The 20028-nt window shown below is 44.0% G+C and overlaps 1 protein-coding gene across 7 annotated transcripts in view; it reads left to right on the plus strand.

Moving 5' to 3' along the window:
- The window catches only part of DUS2 (dihydrouridine synthase 2), a gene marked incomplete at its 5' end in the record, with an annotated part of 44920 nt that overhangs the window by 993 nt on the left and 23899 nt on the right, over positions 1 to 20028 (plus strand). For 3 of the 7 annotated variants that reach the window (XM_082436092.1, XM_082436091.1, XM_082436087.1), the window contains one exon: positions 19979 to 20024. In XM_082436092.1, the coding sequence (XP_082292218.1) occupies positions 19979 to 20024 (46 nt within the window). Of the gene's footprint in view, positions 1 to 1484; positions 1562 to 6488; positions 6617 to 19978; positions 20025 to 20028 lie in introns of all 7 variants that reach the window. The other 4 variants (XM_082436088.1, XM_082436090.1, XM_082436089.1 and 1 more) reach the window with 3 other exon arrangements.

Consider the following 20028-nt stretch of genomic DNA (forward strand, 5'->3'; position numbering starts at 1 on the left):
TAGAGCTCCCCAGAGAGCTGAGGGCCCCGAGGGCAAGCTGATGGCCTTCAGCGTATCTTCTCTTCAGTCAGGAGAACTCATCTCTTGGTACTTTTCCCCTTTCTTTTCAGCTGAGGTTCATTCTCCCCTCCCTTGTCACCCTTTCCAACTTCTCATCCTGAACCCACTGCTTTCTTGGCTAGTTCACCTCCACCGGCTTTCCAGTCAGATACCTCAATTCCGTAAATAGCAGCGAGGAGGGTCCTGCTACAGGTTTGTGGCTTGTCTCACAAAGCCATGGTCAGGCAGGATATTTTACTTGAATTCAGTTGTTCAGGTTGCCAAAAAGCCTTACACTACTGGTACTTCTTGAACGGATCCCGAAAATGGGTGTCAGATCATTTCTGTAATTTCCAGTGCCTGGGGTAGGAGGTAAGGTAAATGTGGATTAACCACCTGGGAGGTTCTTAACATCTGGAGAAAGAGTTTTACTTTCATCAGATACCGTTATAGAGATAAATACTATTAAATTTCAAATAGCATTTTGATACACGATAGACTTTCTGGAGAGTTACCTGTTAAGCCAGCAGAGGAGAGAGTTTTGAGTACTCACGGGTGAACAGAGTCATTGGATAGAGCAGTGGCTCTTGAGTGAGGGTGATTTTGCCCTCACCCTTCCCCCAGGACGTTTGACAATGGCTGGAGACATTTTTCTTTGTCACATCCGGGGGTGTGTGTGCTGCAGGCATCTAGGGGGTAGAGGCCAGGATGCTACTACATATCGTACAAGGCACAGGACAGCCCTCCCCACCACCCCAAAAGAATGATCTGGCCCATAATGTCAATAGTGTGCTATGGAGAAACCTTGGATAGAGGCTGAGGACTGAAGAGAGGCTGAGGTTGTCACATGTACTCTCACTTCAGGTAGTCAGTCACATTTGCCACTCTTGTGTGGCCCTGCCCCTTTCCCAGAATCTGTAGCAGCCACACTGATGCCATTGCTTGTCATGTCCTTGGGATGAGAAAACCTTGGGGGCTCCTGAAAGTCATAAACACACGAGGGAGTGATTTAGGAGGGTGATGTGGGAGAAGAGAACTTTAGGAAGAACAAAATTGTCTTCATGTGTTTGGGAAATGTGCCAGATGGAAAAGAGATGAGGTGTGCCATGGGGTGTACCATTCCAGAAGGCAGACTGGGACTGATGCGTGACAGGGAGTCAGATTCTGAATTTGATATAGACTGCTGTAGCAACTAGAAATGCCTAGATCTGTCTAGAGAGTGCTGGGTTTTCTGTCACTGCAGAGTTCATGTATAGGCTGATGACCACTGATTGGTGATATGATAGAGGGGAGTTGATATAAAGGCTACTCTAAGATATTGTGATTCTACACTGCTTTTACGATTCTTTCCCAGAACTCGGAGCTCCTCGTTCGTTAGCTGAAGAGCTCCTTGGATGTCTGCTCTGACATGTTTCATACATTTACATGTACCACTCATTTTTCAGGTACAAAACAAAGAATCGCTTTGCACAAAGCCAGAAGGGATACATTGAAAGAATTATCAGAAAAGAATAATACATAGGTATGTATTTGCATTGACTTTCTCCAAATATTTGAGACAGGGTAGCTGGTTAGTGGCTGCTTTCTCATGCTCGAGCCCTTACAATGTGATCACCTCAGAATGTCATAGGGATTGGAGCCTGTCTGAGCCTGTCTGTCTCTGCCCATGGCCGCTAGTTTCTTCTTGTCATTGCTTTAGATACTGTGTAAGGCCCTTCTCTTTTCCTCCTGCTCACAGCAGACATTGAGTAACCTCTAGTTATTACTGAGATGCATATTTCACAGTATAGTACTTTAGAAATGAGAAAGGTTTACTTATTGTGGAAACAAATGTAGGCTCCTGGGAGTGTTAGTGTCACTTGGTAATGTTTTTCCCAGGGCTGCCATGGTAACTGACGTTGCCTGGTTACTCCCTAAGTTTTGAAAAGAATTCTTCCTTGGATCTCAGGTGATAGTGGTACATTCCTTCATTCATTTATTCATTCAGTAAATATTTTCTGAGTACCATGTATGTGCCAGGTACTTTTCATATGGACAGTGGACAAAACAGACAAAATTCCTGCCCTAGTGAACTGTATATTCTGATTTAATTGGCTTGGGGTGAGGCCTGGCCATTGGTAGTTTTTAAAATCTCTCCAGATGATTCTAATGTACAGCTAGATTTGAGAATCACAGTTATAAATGAAGCACTTTGGGAATTGCAAAGGCATTGCAGAAGTAAAAAGTGGCTGTTGGTATTCCTTCACTATTCCTGCATTTTCCTGCCTGCATCAGGACTGTTGTACAAGTGCTGATCATTTTCTTTTCAGCGCTTTTCGCTGTTTGCCTAGACCCTTTATCCCTCTTTCTAACCTAACACCCTACCTCCTTCTTGTCTTTCAACCTCCAGTCCATCATCTGTTTGGGATTTGTCCTAAACTTGGTGGGAAGCCATTGCAGGGTATAAACAGAGAAGTGGTGTTAGCAGAGATGCCTTTTTCAGACACCATGCTGGCTATTGTAAGAGAACGGATAGGAGGGGGCAGGAGTAGATTTGGGGAGACTCATTAGGAGACTGGCTTTGTGCACAGTGGTGGCCTTGGAGATGGTGTAAAGAAGGCAGGTTAGAGTCATATTTGGAAGGTTAGTGATGGCTTGGAGGTGAATAGGAGTTAGTGATGAATTGGATGTGGGGATTGTGGGTTAAGGATGTGTAATTGGGTAAATGGAGGTGCTACTTACTGAAATGGGAAAAATTTTCTCCCCACATATTGGCCTGATAAACACCTTCTCACCCTTTAGACCTTGAATCAGAGATTCTTTCTTTTTTTATTTTATTATATTTTATTTTATTTGGGCTGCGATGCCAGCTTGCAGGATCTTTGTTCCCCAACCAGGGATTGAACCCCGGCCCCCTGAACTGGAGGCACAGGGTCCTAACCACTGGACCACCGGGGAATTCCCAGCAGAGGTTTTTTCTTTCTTTTCTTTCTTTTTTTAATATAAGTTTTAATTAATTGATCAATTAATTAATTTGTTTATTTTTGGTTGCGTTGGGTCTTCGTTGCCGCGCGTGGGCTTTCTGTAGTTGCGGCGAGCAGGGACTACTCTTCGTTGCGGTGCACCGGCTTCTCACTGCAGTGGCTTCTCTTGTCGCGGAGCACGGGCTCAGTAGTGGTGGCTCGCGGGCTTAGTTGCTCCGCGGCATGTGGGATCTTCCCGGACCAGGGAGAAAACCCGTGTCCCCTGCATTGGCAGGCGGATTCTTTTTTTGTTTTTTGTTTTTAACATCTTTATTGGAGTATAATTGCTTTACAATGGTGTGTTAGTTTCTGCTGTATAACAAAGTGAATCAGCTATATGCATACGTATATCCCCATATCCCCTCCCTCTTGCGTCTCCCTCCCACCCTCCTGATCCCACCCCTCTAGGTGGTCGCAAGGCACTGAGCTGATCTCCCTGTGCTATGCAGCTGCTTCCCACTAGCTAGCTATTTTACATTTGGTATTGTATATGTGTCAGTGCTACTCTCTTACTTCGTCCCAGCTTACGCTTCCCCCTCCCCATGTCCTCAAGTCCGTTCTCCACGTCTGCGTCTTTATTCCTGCCCTGCCCCTAGGTTCATCAGAACCATTTTATTTTTTTAGATTCCATATATATGTGTTAGCATGCGGTATTTGTTTTTCTCTTTCTGACTTACTTCACTCTGTATGACAGACTCTAGGTCTATCCACCTCACTACAAATAACTCAGTTTCGTTTCTTTTTATGGCTGAGTAATATTCCATTGTATATATGTGCCACATCTTCTTTATCTATTCGTCTGTCGATGGACACTTAGGTTGCGTCCATGTCCTGGCTATTGTAAACAGTGCTGGCAGGTGGATTCTGAACCACTGCGCCACCAGGGAAGTCCCCAGAGATTATTTCTTAAGGGAGGCCCTCCTCAACCGCCATCAGTCTCTTCCCTGCTGACATAGACTCCCACAGCCTTACGTAACTGCTCCTTCATAGCACCATACACAGTTTTAATTTCACACATATTTGTAAGTTCCCTTTCTATAACCCTCCATTCTATTGAACCTTTCCCTCCTGCCTCATCATTTTATCTCTAGTGCCTACCAGTGCTTGGCATATCTTAGGGGCTCCGTAAGCGTCTGTTGAATAAATAATTGGAGACAGAGGACAAGGCTTAGGAGGGAAGATCAAGGCTTTGTTTTCTACATGAGTAGAAGATGCCCTTAAGACATCCGAGTGGGGCTGTGTTTTGAGCAGTTGGTGTGAGGTTGGGATGCCTTTGGAGATGATCATGGCCAATATTTTAAACCATGGGAGTGAATAAATTTGTGAGGGAGGATGTGTGAAATTAGAAGGGAAGAGGGCCCACGACTAAGGAGCAACCTCAACATGTGAGGGGAGGAGGTGAAACCAGCAAAAGAGACTGAAAAGCAGGGGTAGAGAGGAAAACTGGGAGAGTGTGCGGTCGACGAACCCAGGGAGGAGAGAGACCAAGGAAGAGGGGAGGCTCAACCATGCCATGTGCTGCTAGCAAAACAAGATTGAGGACAGGTCAGTGTCTCGTAGATTGAGCAACTTCGAGGTAATTGGTGACTTTAATCAGAGCAGTTTTGGGAGAGTGGCAGAGGGGGAGGCCAGGCCGGAGTAGGATGAGGAGTAAAAAGTTAGTACCTCTGAGAAGAGCATCCTTGGCAAGCTTTGTAGTTTTTAGAGGGGACCATGTTTGCTTAGAATAAATAAATTAACAGTTATCTCTGGGACATGGGATTTTGATTTTCTTCATTTTACTCCTGTTGCTCTACCTTCAAAATATTTTTAGAAAGTGACCACTTCTCACCACCTCCCCTACTATCTCTCCATCCTGAGCCACCATCATCTCTGACATCGGTGACTGAAGAGCGTTCTAACTGATCTGCCTGTGTCTACCGTGGCCCCCACAGTCTGTTTTTCATACAGCAGTCACCGTGATCATGGGGAATGTGATCAGTCATGCCACTCCTCTCCTTAAAACCCTTCACTGGCTCCTATCGTGGAGAGCTAACAAAGCCCGCAGAGCGTCCTACAGGGCCATTCGGGGTCTGACCACTGTGTCCTATCTGCTTACTGCTCTCCATCCATTGTGTATCTGACTTCCATTACTCTCTTCTCCTTTCTGTGCCGCAACCACGGTGGCCTCCTTACTGTTCTTCTAACACACCAGACAAGCTCCTGCCCCAGGGTCTTTGCACTGGCCCTTTCCTCTCCTGTGCACTCTTCCACTAGATACCAACTTGGCTAACTCAAATCTCTGCTCAGATGTCATCTTCTCATTGAAGCTTATCTGGGCTTCTCTATTTAAAATTTTAACCTATGGGGATGAGGTGGGGGGGAAATGGGTGAAGGTGGTCAGAGGATACAAACTTCCAGTTACAAGACAAATACATTCTGGGATGTAATGTACAGCAAGGCAACTATGGTTAACAATACTGTATTGTATCTTTTTTCTTTTTAAATTTTATTTATGTATTTATTTGTTTATTTTTGGCTGTGTTGGGTCTTCGTTGCTGCACGTGGGCTTTCTCTAGTTGCGGTGAGCGGGGGCTCCTCTTCGTTGCGGCGCGCAGGCTTCTCATTGTGGTGGCTTCTCTTGTTGCGGAGCACCAGCTCTAGGCGCACGGGCTTCAGTAGTTGCGGCACGTGGGCTCAGTAGTTGTGGCTCGCGGGCTCTAGAGCCCGGGCTCTAGATCACAGGCTCAGTAGTTGTGGCGCACGGGCTTAGTTGCTCCGCGGCATGTGGGATCTTTCCAGACTAGGGATTGAACCCGTGTCACCTGCACTGGCAGGTGGATTCTTAACCACTGCGCCACCACGGAAGTCCCAGTAATACTGTGTTTTATCCTGAAAGTTGCTAAGAGAGTAGATCTTAAAGGTTCTCATGATAAGAAAAAAATTATGTGAGGTGATAGATATTCTCTAAACTTATTGTGGTAATCATTTGGTGATATATACATATGTGAAATCTTTATGTTGTACACCTTAAACTAATGCAGTATCATATGTCAATTTTATCTGAATGAAACTGGAAAAAATTTTTAACCCATCCGCAGTGTTTTCAATCTCCTTTCTCCCTGCTCTTTTTTACTCTATAGCACTATCAATTTTCCAACATACTATGTAATTTATTTACTATGCTTATTGTTTTTGCCTTTTCCCCCAATGGAATGAAAGCTCTACCAGAGCAGGAATCTTTGTCTGTTTTCTTCTCTAATGTATCCAATGTCCCAAAGACTAGGACAGTGACTGGTACAGAGTAGACACTTAATAAATATTTGTTGGATGCATAAATGAGCATGCATTGTTTTATGATAAGAGAAAAGGAAAACCAAATACTCTGTGTTGGAAAGAAGAAGGAAAGCCTGCTCTGGATAACAGAAGAGATTTTCTCCATTTGAATTTCTGACTCTCTTTCTTCAGGAATGATTGTGAACAGCCTCTCTCTGTGTTACCACAACAAACTCATCTTAGCCCCTATGGTTCGGGTAGGGACTCTCCCAATGCGGCTGCTGGCCCTGGACTATGGAGCGGACATTGTGTACTGTGAGGTAAGGGGCTCGTGATCTTCCCGGACAGCTCTTCCACAGGTGCAGCCTCCCCATCTGTGGGTGGGAGTGGTCAGGAGTTAGAGGAGGCAGGATGGGCTCTCCCTTCACAGGTGCCCACTGAAGGCAGCAGAAGACAAACACGCAAGAGTCCTGTGAGCCCTGCTGAGGACCAGGAGCCTGGGCAGCACGGAGGCATTGTGGGACACCTGGGCCAGGTGGCTAGATGAGCATCGTGTCAGGTCACTGCTGTGGCCCCCATAGGAGTTAATACACATTCAGTACATGAATGAGTGAACTCAAGATCAGGAAGAGGAGGAAAAGGACCAGATTCAGGCCAGGAAAGCTGGATGGGGTTGGTTTTGGGAACCATAGGATTTTCTGGTGGCAGTAGCTAGTGGACCAGCTACTGGCCGGCTGCTGTGGAGAATATTAAGACTTCAGACCCAGGTTTAGAAAGCATCTTCTAGGAAAAATAGAGTTACAGGAGTAGCTGATACGGGATAGGGACGGTGAGCAGTGGTTCTCAGTTGGGCATGTGTCAGAATTATCTGGGCAGCTTCCCCCGCAATCCCCAATCCTGATATGTCCTTCTAGTGGGTGTGAGACGTTAAAGAAACCACCCCAGTGCTTCTGATATTTCCATCTTTAAGAGCCACCTGCGGTGGGGTGAGGACTGTGGCTATAAAAGGGAAACACAAGGAATCCTTGTGGTGGTGGAACTATTCTGTGTCAACATCCTGGTTGCGATATTGTACTACGGTTTTGCAAGATGTTACCATGAGGAGAAATTGGGCAATGGGTACATAGAATCTCACATTCTTACAATTGCATGTGAAGCTCCAATTATCTCAAAATAAAAAGTTTAATTGAAAAGAAAGCCACTGGTGTAGGGTCTTCCCTGGTAGTCCAGTGGTTAAGACTCTGCGCTCCCAATGCAGGGGGCCCGGGTTCAATCCCTGGTCGGGGAACTAGATCCCACATGCATGCCGCAACTAAGAGTTCGCATGCTGAACTAAGAAGCCCGCATGCCACAACTAAGAGCCTGCATGCCGCAGCTAAACATACCGCATGCTGCAACTAAACACACCGAAACGAAGATCCCGCATGCCGCAAATGAGACCCGGTGCAGCCAAAATAAATAAATAAATATTAAAAAAAAAAAAAGAAAAAAAGTTTAATTGAAAAGAAAGACACTGGTGTAGGGACTTCGCTGGTGGTCCAGTGGATAAGACTCTGCACTCCCAATGCAGGGGGCCTGGGTTTGATCCCTGGTCAGGGAACTAGATCCCGCAGGCATGCCGCAACTAAGAGTCTACATGCCGCAACTAAGAAGCCCGCATGCTGCGACGAAGATCCTGTGTGCCGCAGCTAAGACCCAGCACAGCCAAAATAAATAAATAAGATAATAAATAAATAAATAAAATTTAAAAAAGAAAATTACCTGATTAGGGGACAGCTGTGGCACATAGATGTGAACACTTGAGGGGTTAATGGATTGAGGAGTAAGCAGCAAAATGAGGAAGTAGAAATAAGGCTGCTGACTACCCCCCAGAAATTCAAGAGGTGAAGGGAGGAAGTGTATAGCTGGAGGTGAAGGAAGATGAGTGAATGGAGTTGTTTGTTGGAAACTTGCTTGTTTGTAGCGTAGGAAGAAGGACTTAATGAGGGGAGGCCTGAAGATTTGGGGCATTAGGGGGATTTGTAGGGCCAGGTCTTGGAGGGGACAGGATTCTTGACGAGGTGGTAGGACCTGCCTTCTTCTGAGATAGAGCAAGGAGGAGAGGGCGAAGATGATGAAAGGGAGGGAAACTGAGGGGTTTTGCCTGAGAGAATTGTTTTACAAGATGCAGGAAGCCAGTCTTCTGTTGGAAATGAGGGTGGCAAGTGTGGGCTAGGGACCTGAGGAAAGGAAGTGAAGGTGTTTTGGTCCTATTCCCATGGGGAATGGGCACTGGGAGATGTGCCTGGCAGGCAGGTGTGCACAGTGATACTGGTTTGCAGCTTTGTAGGAAGGAGAGCTTAAGAAGCCTGGCAGGGGGATGCCCATGGCAGGGATTGGCATGCCAGTATCTATAGCAGGGCAGGGGCAGAGGCATCTAGGGTGCTGACAAGGTGAAATGGGAAGGAGGGAGTATGTGTTGTCCAAAGGTGGAAGTCAGAAAGGGATCTTCTAGAGTTCAGGGTCACAGAGACCCAAGACCTGACTTTTAAGTGGTTTGTCCAAGTAGAGGTGAGGAGGCCCCAAACATGTGAGCTGGGCTGTTAGTGTACATCCATAAAGCTTCCAGGCTGCCAGAACGTGCCTACGGCAGGAAGGAGCCTGTTCCCAGGGGCCAGTCCCAGGGGAATGTGGTAGTGCGCTGAGCATATTCATCTGGCCACTCAACCCTTGAGCCTACACTCTGGCCCCAGGGTGGTCAGCCATGGGTTAGGTATAGCCTTTCCTGGCCAGCACTCTCCTTGGCCTCCAGAAAAAACCTCTTGGATTTGGAGGGGGATTGGGAGGAGGAACTATGAAGAATCAGGCACTCAGATTCTGAGGTCTGGGGAACCAAAAAGATGAAATCCCAGAGAACAGCTGTTACCTTTCATTACTTGTGATTCTCCTCCACCCCAGGACAGAGGGCGCATGCTAGCTCTTCATCCACTTAGTCTGTGTTTACCAATAGGGTCCTGTGGGGTGACTCAGACTCAAGGATGAAGCCCCCTGCTGCCCCAACTCCATCTCTGTCCAGCTGTAGCCCCCCCATGGTTGCTTCAAGGCCCGGGATATATAGTGTCCTTCTCCTCTCTACCCGTGCTTCGCATACTGTCTCCATCAATTGTTTGCTTACTCTGATGACCCTTCATGTCCCTACTCTCCCTAATCTTGTGCTGTCACGAAAAGTAAGAGTGGGTCCATTGAGTGCTAACCCTTTATTTTCAGATTCATTTATGTCTCTGCGGTGGCCGTCCTGCTGGTTTCTTCTGTTAGACCAAGTGGTGGTAAGGGCTTCAGGCCTTTAAAGCACCAGCTCACCTGGGCTCAAACTTATTCTGGGGCAAGATTCTGAGGGTTGCTAAAATTGAGGAAAAGGCAGTAGTGCCTACATTGACATATTCAGCCTCCTTGGCCTTCACTTTTCCTGTGCGAGCAGCATTTTTCTGGGACCCCAGAGGGTGGAGTTGTATTCACTTGGAGATAATGTGGAGTGAAACACCAGGATGGAAGTGAGTGAGTGTATGACAGCACGGTGTCTGCTCTAGACAGCCACTATGTGTTTATAGCCCTGGGGGAATCATTCTGTGATGAGGTCACGGAAGCTGGGTAGTGAGAAAGAGAGCTGACCCGCAGATTCTGGATGCTTCATCAGCTGCTTTGTTGAGAATTCTTAGGGTTGTTTTCAAGCACTTGGGAAGTCATGGTCCCAGGATTTATGTGGTGACTTCAGAATGAGACTCTCCTAATTGGTCAAAGCTTGGTTTTCCTCATGATTGTGACTAATCCATTCTTCCAGGGCTCTGCTTGAGTTTGGAGCAGAGTAAATACTGATTAAAACCCTTTGTATGTTTGATGAGCGCTTGCTCTGAGAGAGTCAATATGGCTTATGAACAAATTAAGGGACCTCTGCCAGAGGAGACCTAGGCCCTTTACCCAGACCTAGCTGCTGTGGAGCAGAGGCCGGCGGGCAGGCCAACCGGCCCCTGCCTGTGGTGAGTAGGTCTCTGGGAACTGGGCCCTGAGTACTGGGAAAGGTACAGCATGGTGCCTGGTGCCCCCTGGTGGATCCAGAGTTGCTCTTCAGGCCAGCTGTGTAGATGATCTTACTGTGTTCACCTGAGGTGACCCATCTGTGGGTTAGATCGTCAAACCACACCATCCACCTCTCAGGACCTAGTGTAGGACCTAGGGCATACCAGGCATACAGGCACCTCCTTAAAAGGCCTGCAGAACCCTCAGCAGTTGGAGGTGAAGAAAGGATGAACCAGCTCAGCAAAGGTTAAGGGAGCAGTAGTCTGATTCCCCACCAAGGTCTGCCCTATTGACGGAGTTTTCTAGGGTTTCATCAGATGTCACTTAACTATTCCTTTTTTAAAAAATTTTATTTATTTTATTTGTTTTATTTTTGGCTGCGTTGGGTCTTTGTTGCTGCGTGCGGGCTTTCTCTAGTTGTGGTGAGCGGGGGCTACTCTTAGTTGCGGTGCGCGGGCTTCTCACTGTGGTGGCTTCTCGTGTTGCGGAGCACGGGCTCTAGGTGTGCGGGCTTCAGTAGTTGTGGCTTGTGGGTTCTGGAGCGCAGGCTTAGTAGTTGTGGCGCACGGGCTTAGTTGCTCCGTGGCACGTGGGATCTTCCTGGACCAGGGCTTGAACCCATGTCCCCTGCACTGGCAGGTGGATTCTTAACCACTGCGCCACCAGGGAAGCCCCCCTATTCCTTTTTATAAGAACAATGGATGGACGGACCATGGATTGTCATACTGAGTGAAGTAAATCAGACAGAGAAAGACAAATATCATATGATATCACTTATATGTGGAATCTAAAAAAATGGTACAAATGAACTTATTTACAAAACAGAAATAGAGTCACAGATGTAGAAAACAAATTTATGGTTACCTGGGGAAAAGAGAGGGGGATAAATTGGGAGATTGGGATTGACATATACACACTACTATATATAAAATAGATAACTAATAAGAACCTACTGTATAGCACAGGGAACTCTACTCAATACTCTGTAATGACCTATATGTGAAAAGAATCTAAAAAATAGTGGATATATGTATATGTATAACTGATTCACTTTGCTGTACAGCAGAAACTAACACAATATTGTAAATCAACTACACTCAAATAAAAATTAAATAAAAACCAAAAACCAAAAACAACAGGACTCCAGTGGCCCAGACATGAGAGGACACCTACCTTTTAATAGGCAGGATGAAGGGAGAAGGCAATATTCTTAAGAAACTTTGATTACCAAAATGGGTACTTAAATTTTTTTGTGTGGTAAAAAACACATAACATAAATTTTACCATCTTAACTGTTTTTCAGTGTACTGTTCAGTAGTTGTGAAACAGATCTCCAGAACCTTTTCATCTTGCAAAACTGAAACTCTATGCCCATTAAACAACAACTCCCCTCCCCACAGCCCCTGATAACCACCATTCTACTTTCTGTTTCTATGAATTTGAATACTTCAGCTACCTTATGTAAGTGGAAATATGCAATATTTGTCTTTTTGTGACTGGCTTATTTCACTTAGCATAATATCCTCAAGGTTCATCCATGTTGTACTATGTAACAGGATTTCTTTCCATTTTTAGTCTGAATAATATTATATTATGTAATATGTATACTATCTTTTGCTTATCCATTCATCTGTCGATGGACATGTGGTTTGCTTCTATCTCTTGGCTATTTTGAATAGTGTTGTGAATGTAGGTGTGCAGATACTCCTTTGAGATCCAGCTTTCAATTCTTTGGGACATATATATATACCCAGAAGTAGGATTTGCTGGATCATGTGGTAGTTTTAGTTTTCATTTTTTGAGGAACTTCCATACTGTTTTCCCTGTCTTTTGTGCCATTTTACAATCCCACCAGCAGTCCACAGTTTCTAAAATCTTTGCCAACACTTGCTATTTTCTCTTTTTTTTTTTTTTTGATAGTAGGCATGCTAATGGGTATGAGGTGATAGCTCATTGTGGTTTTGATTTGCATTTCTCTGATGATTAGTGATGTTGAGCATGTTTTTATATGCTTCTCGGCCATCAGTATATATATATATTTTTAACATCTTTATTGGAGTATAATTGCTTTACAATGGTGTGTTAGTTTCTGCTGTATAACACAGTGAATCAGCTATATGTATACATATATCCCCATATCTCCTCCCTCTTGTGTCTCCCTCCCAACCTCCCTATCCCACCCCTCTAGGTGGTCACAAAGCACCGAGCTGATCTCCCTGTGCTATGCTGCTTCCCACTAGCTATCTATTTTACATTTGGTGGTGTATATAAGTCCATGCCACTCTCTCACTTCGTCCCAGCTTACACTTCCCCCTCCCGTGTCCTCAAGTCCATTTTCTAGTAGGTCTGCATCTTTATTCCTGTCCTTCCCCTAGATTCTTCATAACAATGTTTTTTTTTTTTAGATTCCATATATATGTGTTAGCATACAGTATATCATCTTTGAAGAAGTTTCTATTCAAGTCTTTGCCCAGAATGGGTAATTTTTTAAAACTTAGAAAAAAAATTATTTATGGAAAAAGTTGCAGGAATGGACAAAGAACATCCATATACCCTTTACCCAGACTGACCTACTGTCAACATTTTGCTTGATTTGTTTTATAATTTGAGCTCTCTCTTTAATATATGTATTTTCTCCTTAACTATTTGAGAGTAAGTTTCATACACTATGATATCTTACTTCTCAAATACTTCATTGATATTTTCTAAGAATAAAGTCATTCTTCTATACAATTGTTATACAGCCATCATCTTCAGTAAATTTAATACTGATACTTTTTTCTGATCTATCCTCCATATTCTAGTTTTGCCAATTGACCCAAAATTGTTCCTCTAAGCATTTTTTAACATCTTTTTTGAGATATGGTTCACATACCGTATAAATCAACAATTTAAGGTGTACAATTCATTGGCTTTTGGTGTATTTATGAAATTGTGTATCCACCCTGCAATCAATTTTTGAACATTTTCATCACACCAAAAAGAAACCTTATATCCATTAGCAATCACTCCCCAATTTCTTCCTCCCCCAGTCCCTGGAAACCACTAGTCTACCTTCTGTCTCTATAGCTTTGCCAGTTTGGGACATTTCATATAAATGGAATCATGTGATATATGGCCTTTTGTGTCTGGTTTCTTTGCATTGCATATCATTGCATGTATCAGCACTTCATTCCTTTTAATGACTGATTAATAGTCAATTGTATGTTTATACCACAATTTGTTTATTGGTTCATCAATTGATAGACATTTGGATTATTTCTACCTTTTGGCTATTATGAACCATGCTGCTATGAACATGTGTGCACATGTTTTTGTGTGGACATGTTTTCATTTCTCTTGGGTATATACCTAAGAATGGAATGCTGGATCATATGGTAACTCTATGTTTAAACATTTGAGGGACTGCCTGACTGTTTTCCAAAGCAGCTGTACCATTTTGCATTATCATTAGTGGTGTATGAAATTTCCAATTTCTCCATATCCTTGCCAACACTTATTGTCTTTTTTTTTTTTTAAAGAAACAGAGAACCTTTTTTTTTTTTTTGGCTGTGCCGTGCGACATGTGGGAGCTTTAGTTCTCCAACCAGGGATCGAACCTGTGCCCCCTGCAGTGGAAGCTCAGAGTCTTAACCACTGGACCGCCAAGGAAGTCCCTTACTGTCTTTTTGATTATAGCCATCCTAGTAGCTCTGAAATGGTATCTCACTGTGTTTTGTTTTTTTTTAAAGATAGGTTTCATTTTTTTTTTTTATTTTTTGGCTGCACCAGGGATTGAACCCAGGCCCTTGGCAGTGAGAACGTGGAGTCCTAACCACTGGACTGCCAGGGAATTCCCCTCATTGTGGTTTTGATTTGCATTTCCTAATGAATAATGATGTTGAGCATCTTTTCTTATGTTTATTGTCCATTTATATATCTTCTTTGGAGAAATGTCTGTTCATATCCTATGCCCATTTTAATTTATTTATTTTTAAACATCTTTATTGGAGTATAATTGCTTTACAATGGTGTGTTAGTTTCTGCCGTATAACAAAGTGAATCAGCTACATGTATACATATATCCCCATATCCCCTCCCTCTTACACCTCCCTCCCACCCTCCCTATCCCACCCCTCTAGGTGGTCACAAAACACTGAGCTGATCTCCCTGTGCTATGCAGCTGCTTCCCACTAGCTATCTATTTTACATTTGGTAGTGTATATATATGTCAATGCTACTCTCTCACTTCTTCCCAGCTTACCCTTCCCCCTCCCTGTGTCCTCAAGTCCATTCTCTATGTCTGCGTCTTTATTCCTGTCCTGCCCCTAGGTTCATCAGACCTTTTTTTTTTTAGATTCCATATATATGTGTTAGCACACGGTATTTGTTTTTCTCTCTCTGACTTCACTCTGTATGACAGACTCTAGGTCCATACACCTCACTACAGATAACTCAACTTCGTTTCTTTTTATGCTATGCCCATTTTTAAATTGAGTTATTTGTCTTTTTATTCTAAGAGTTGTAAGAGTTCTTTATATATTCGGGATACTAGACCTTTATCAGATAAATGATTTGCAAATATTTTCTCCCATTCTGTGGATTGTCTTTTCCACTTTATTATTTTTTTAAAAGACTTTATTTTTATTTTTATTTTTTTAAATAAATTTATTTATTTATTTATTTTTGGCTGTGTTGGGTCTTCGTTTCTATGCGAGGGCTTTCTCTAGTTGCGGCGAGCAGGGACCACTCTTCATTGCGGTGCGCGGGCCTCTCACTATCGCGGCCTCTCTTGTTGCGGAGCCCAGGCTCCAGACGCGCAGGCTCAGTAGTTGTGGCTCACGGGCCCAGTTGCTCCGCGGCATGTGGGATCTTCCCAGACCAGGGCTCGAATCCGTGTCCCCTGCATTGGCAGGCAGATTCTCAACCACTGTGCCACCAGGGAAGCCCTATTTTTATTTTTTTAAATTGTATTTAAGTATAGTTTATTCACTTCGTTGTTTTTTTTTTTTTTTTTGGCTGCATTGGTGGTTCGTTGCAGTGTGTGGGCCTCCCACTGCGGCAGCTTCTCTTGTTGTGGAGCATGGGCTCTAGGTGCATGGGCTTCAGCAGTTGTGGCGCCGCGGGCTCAGCAGTTCCGTGGCATGTGGGATCTTCCCGGACCAGGGGTTGAACCCATGTCCCCTTTGTTGGCAGGTGGATTCTCAACCACTGCGCCACCAGGGAAGTCCCTGATTCAATTTATTGATAGTATCCTTTGATGCACAAAACTTTTTAATTTTAATGAAGTACAATTTACCTAATTTTTTCCTTTGTTGTTTGTGCTTTTGGTATCATCTCTAAGAAATTATTGCTTAATCTAAGGCCACAAAGATTTATACTTAGGTTTTCTTCTATGAATTTTATAGTTTTGGCTCTTACACTTAGGTCTTGGATGCATTTTGAGTTAATTTTTGTGTACGTTATGAGGTAGGGATCAAAATTCATTTTCTTGCGTGTGGATATCCAGTTGTCCCAGCACCTGTTAAAAAGACAGTTCTTTCCCCAATAAATTGTCTTGATACTCTTGTCAAAAATCAGTTGGTCATAGATGTTTTGGTTTGTATCTGGACTCTCAAATCTATTCCATTGGTCTGTGTGTCTATCCTTATGCCAGTACCATACATCTTGATTATTATAGTTTGCTAGTGGGTTTTGAGATTAGGAAGTGTGAATCCTCCAACTTTATTCTTCTATTTCAAGATTGTTTTGTCTATCCTAGGTTCCATATGAATTTTAGGATCATCTTGTCAATTTCTGCAAAAATGGCAGCTAGGATTCTGATGGTGTTTGTGTTGAATCTACAGATCAGTTTGGGGAATATTGCTATCTTAACAATATTAAATCTTCCAGTCGTTGAACATGATATGTCTTTTTTTTTTAAATATTTATTTATTTATGTAGTTGGCTGTGCCGGCTCTTAGTTGCGGCACAGGGGATCTTCGTTGCAGCATGCGGGATCTTTAGTTGTAGCATGTGGGAACTAGTTCCCTGACTAGGGATCGAACCCAGGCCCCCTGCATTGGGAGCGTGGAGTCTTAACCACTGGACCACCAGGGAAGTCCAGATATATCTTTTCATTTATTTAAATCTCCTTTAATTTCTTTAAACAATATTTTATAGTTTTTAGTGTACAAGTCTTTCACCTCCTTGGTTTCTGGCTGTCATTGTTTCTCATGAAAAATCAGTTGTTAGTCTTATTGAGAATCCCTTGTATATGGTAAGTCACTTCTCTCTTGCTGCTTTCAAGATTATCTCTTTGTCTTTGATTTTCAGCTGTTTGATTGTGATGTGTCTAGGTGTGGATCTCTTTTAAGTTTATTCTACTTGGAGTTTGTTGAGCTTCTTGGATGTGTAGATTAATGTTTTTCATCAAATTTGGGAATTTTTCTGCCATTATTTCTTCAAATATTTATTCTATCCCTTCTCTCCTTCTGGAACTCCCATTATTCATTTTGGCAGTGATTTTTTTTTTTTTTTTTTTTTTTGAGCGGGCAGTCACACAGTTTGTCAATCTGAGTTTATTTGTGTTTCTGAAAACAAGAGATATACCAAAGATTCTTTAACCAAACTGGAGGTTAAAAGACTATGAAGATAGGCCAGAGATGGGGATGGAAAGGTAGCATGGAGAGACACTGGTGATAAGCAAGATCAGCTCAGATAGAGAAAGCAAGCCAAGTGGAATGGAGGAGATGAAGGTAGCAGGATGTAATAGGAACATAACATGTGACAGACAAGGAAGAATAAGCCCATATATAATAAGGCACTTTAAAATTAAATGCTGTTCAAACATTGGGTAGCCATATGAATAAAAAGTGACTTAGAAAGGGCCTTAATTTTCAGATAAGTTAAAAAGCAAATTAGTTTTAAAAAGAAGACAAAAACCAATCAAAATTATATTCTTTTTCTTAAATAAATTTATTTATTTATTTATTTAATTTATTTTTGGCTGCATTGGGTCTTCGTTGCTGCACACGGGCTTTTCTCTAGTTGTGGCGAGCGGGGGCTACTCTTCATTGTGGTGCATGGGGTTATTGCTGTGGCTTCTCTTGTTGCGGAGCATGGGCTCTAGGCACGTGGGCTGCAGTAGTTGTGGCACATGGCTCAGTAGTTGTGGCTCGTGGGCTCTAGAGCGCAGGCTCAGTAGTTGTGGCACACAGGCTTAGTTGCTCCGCGGCATGTGGGATCTTCCCGGACCAGTGCTCAAACCCACGTCTCCTGCATTGGCAGGTGGATTCGTAACCGCTGTGCCACCAGGGGAGCCCTAAAATTATATTCTTAACTGTGATGGAGATAGATTTGGGAACTAGAAGGCATTGTTTGTGGCAAAATTGGAGTTGTCTCTTCTATAGAAATAAAATGATATGTATGATAAAAATTGAGGAAGTGATATTGATAAAGGAAAAATATTTGTGATAATTGAGACAGAAAAATAACATCCAATTTGACAAAGGATAGTTTTTTTCCTGCACAACTTGTATAGATGTAAAAGGCAGTTTGGTAGGAAGGTGCACGGATGATACACTCTACCACGTGGAAAAACAATGTTTGTTTTCACCAATTAAGGAAATGCAGTGAAAGAAAACCTATGAGGTTCTACTCTATAACCAAAGAGCTAACTAAAATGAATAAAATTGGTAAACAATAGTGTTGGTGTGTGGGTGAGCAGGCACACGTGTGGTTTTATTGATGACAATTTAAATTAATTTCTCCACTTAACAACCAGGTGAGCATCTGCTTGCATGTAAGGCATTGAAGTGGCTCCAGCAGATGTTCAGTGAGCACTAGCAACGTGCTAGGTGCCAGTGATGCAAAGATGAATGAGATTGTGTCCAGGTCCCAAAGGCTCTTTCGGTGTAGTGGGGAGACAGAAAAGAAAATAAGACCATTCAAGGGCCATTTTGCCTCAACTCCTCCTCTTGGGGCCCTGAGGAGGACCTGGTCAGCGTCCTCAAAGCCCACCTCTGTGTGAACCGAGAACCTTCCTCAGGGCGTTTGTTGTCTAATGGTAAAGGTACGACAGGTGCATCTGTAACTAGCATACAAAGAGGAAGCGGTCAGGCTGTGAAGGTAGACTGGGCAGGGGGTTTGAGGAATCCCGAGGAGGACAAGTTACTGCTGGCAGGAGTGGGGGCCCAGCAAGGTTTTGCCTCACTTTCCCCTGCTTGTTCTTAGCCGAAGCTCAGCCTGGCTGCAAACCTTCTTTTTATAAGCACAGGCCACTCAGTGCTGCCCACTTGTCCACCTGCCTTCTTGCCTGCCCCTGCAACCAGGATCACTGCCTACAGGGGCTCTGTGTTGGGGTCTGTCCGTCGCTTGGGACACCACACTGATTCTTGGGGCTTGGATGCCAACCGTGCATCCATACTGCTTGGTGGTGGTGATTAGTGTGGTCGGGCCTGGTGAGCATCAGATACTTGATGACCTGGATGCAGCATAGAGAGAATAGCCACAGAAACACCTAGAGCATGTTTTTTTTTAATTCTTTTTAAAAATATATATTATTTATTTATTTATTTGGTCACGCCAGGTCTTAGTTGTGGCAGGCGGGCTCCTTAGTTGTGGCTTGCCGGGCCCCCTGCATTGGGAGCTTGGAGTCTTAACCACTGCGCCACCAGGGAAGTCCCATAAAGCATGTATTAACCTGGATGGTGGATATGCTGGGGGGAGCCCCATGGATGCCATAGGACACCTTTGGCCACTTTAGCCCTAAATGCTCCCATGAGGGAGCAAAGGCCATTGTGCTCACCCGGCTGGGGTTGTGACTTGCTGAGGCTTATAGGGAGTCAGTATGGGGATGAGTTCCAGGGCTGAGAGTTTCTTTCTATCTTCTTCTGCTCTCCCAGAACCCCTGGGCAGGAGCTTCTGGGCAGTGTGACAGGTTCCTGGCTCTTCAGGTCTGTCTTCCACATCTATTGAAATGATCACTGAACAAAGCAGAACAGCCTTGTCTCCCACCAAGAGGTAGAGAATGTCAACCCTTTAGGAGACTTGAATTTCCTTTCGTTTTTTATGATCCTGGTTTTGAAGAACTCCCTTTTTCCTTTCTTTCCTTAGTCTTTGAATATCTCCAGAGCTGAGGAGCTCACCCCTTTCATTTCCACAGAGTGTGACCCAGGTTGAATAGGGCTTTTAGACTTTTCTTTCCTGTGTCAATCTCAAATCTTCCTCCCTGTGCTTCTGTTCACTGGCCCCACTTTTGTCCTTGGACGTTTCCTGGGAGCCCTTCACCTTGCCGTTTGCATATGGATGAGGTGGGAGGTTCTTTGAGGGGATGGACTGGAGCTGAGACTAGTAGGTGAGAAAAGTCCAGGTGTCCACATCCTAGGCTATTGTCTGATCTCTGATTCCCTGAGTGGCTCAACCCTTCTAGGCCCGAGACTCTGCAAGGTCCCTGGGAGGAGCAGCTGCTGGAGGGGAGCTCACTTAGGCCCCTGCTTGCCATGCTTGGTTGGGGAGGACAGCACTATGTGTCCCCAAAGCCATGATTTGATGTTGGTAGTAGGGTGACAGGCCAAGCAGCCCCCATCAGGTGTGTGATGAAGGTCTTCCCCACTATGTCCAGGACCAATGTGTCCAGGACTGACATGTGCCCTCTGATTCCTCTGCAGGAGCTGATTGACCTCAAGATGCTTCAGTGCAAGAGAGTTGTCAATGGTGA

This window comes from Balaenoptera physalus (genome assembly GCF_965194825.1).
Source record: "Balaenoptera physalus genome assembly, chromosome: 19".
Classification (NCBI taxonomy): domain Eukaryota; kingdom Metazoa; phylum Chordata; class Mammalia; order Artiodactyla; family Balaenopteridae; genus Balaenoptera; species Balaenoptera physalus.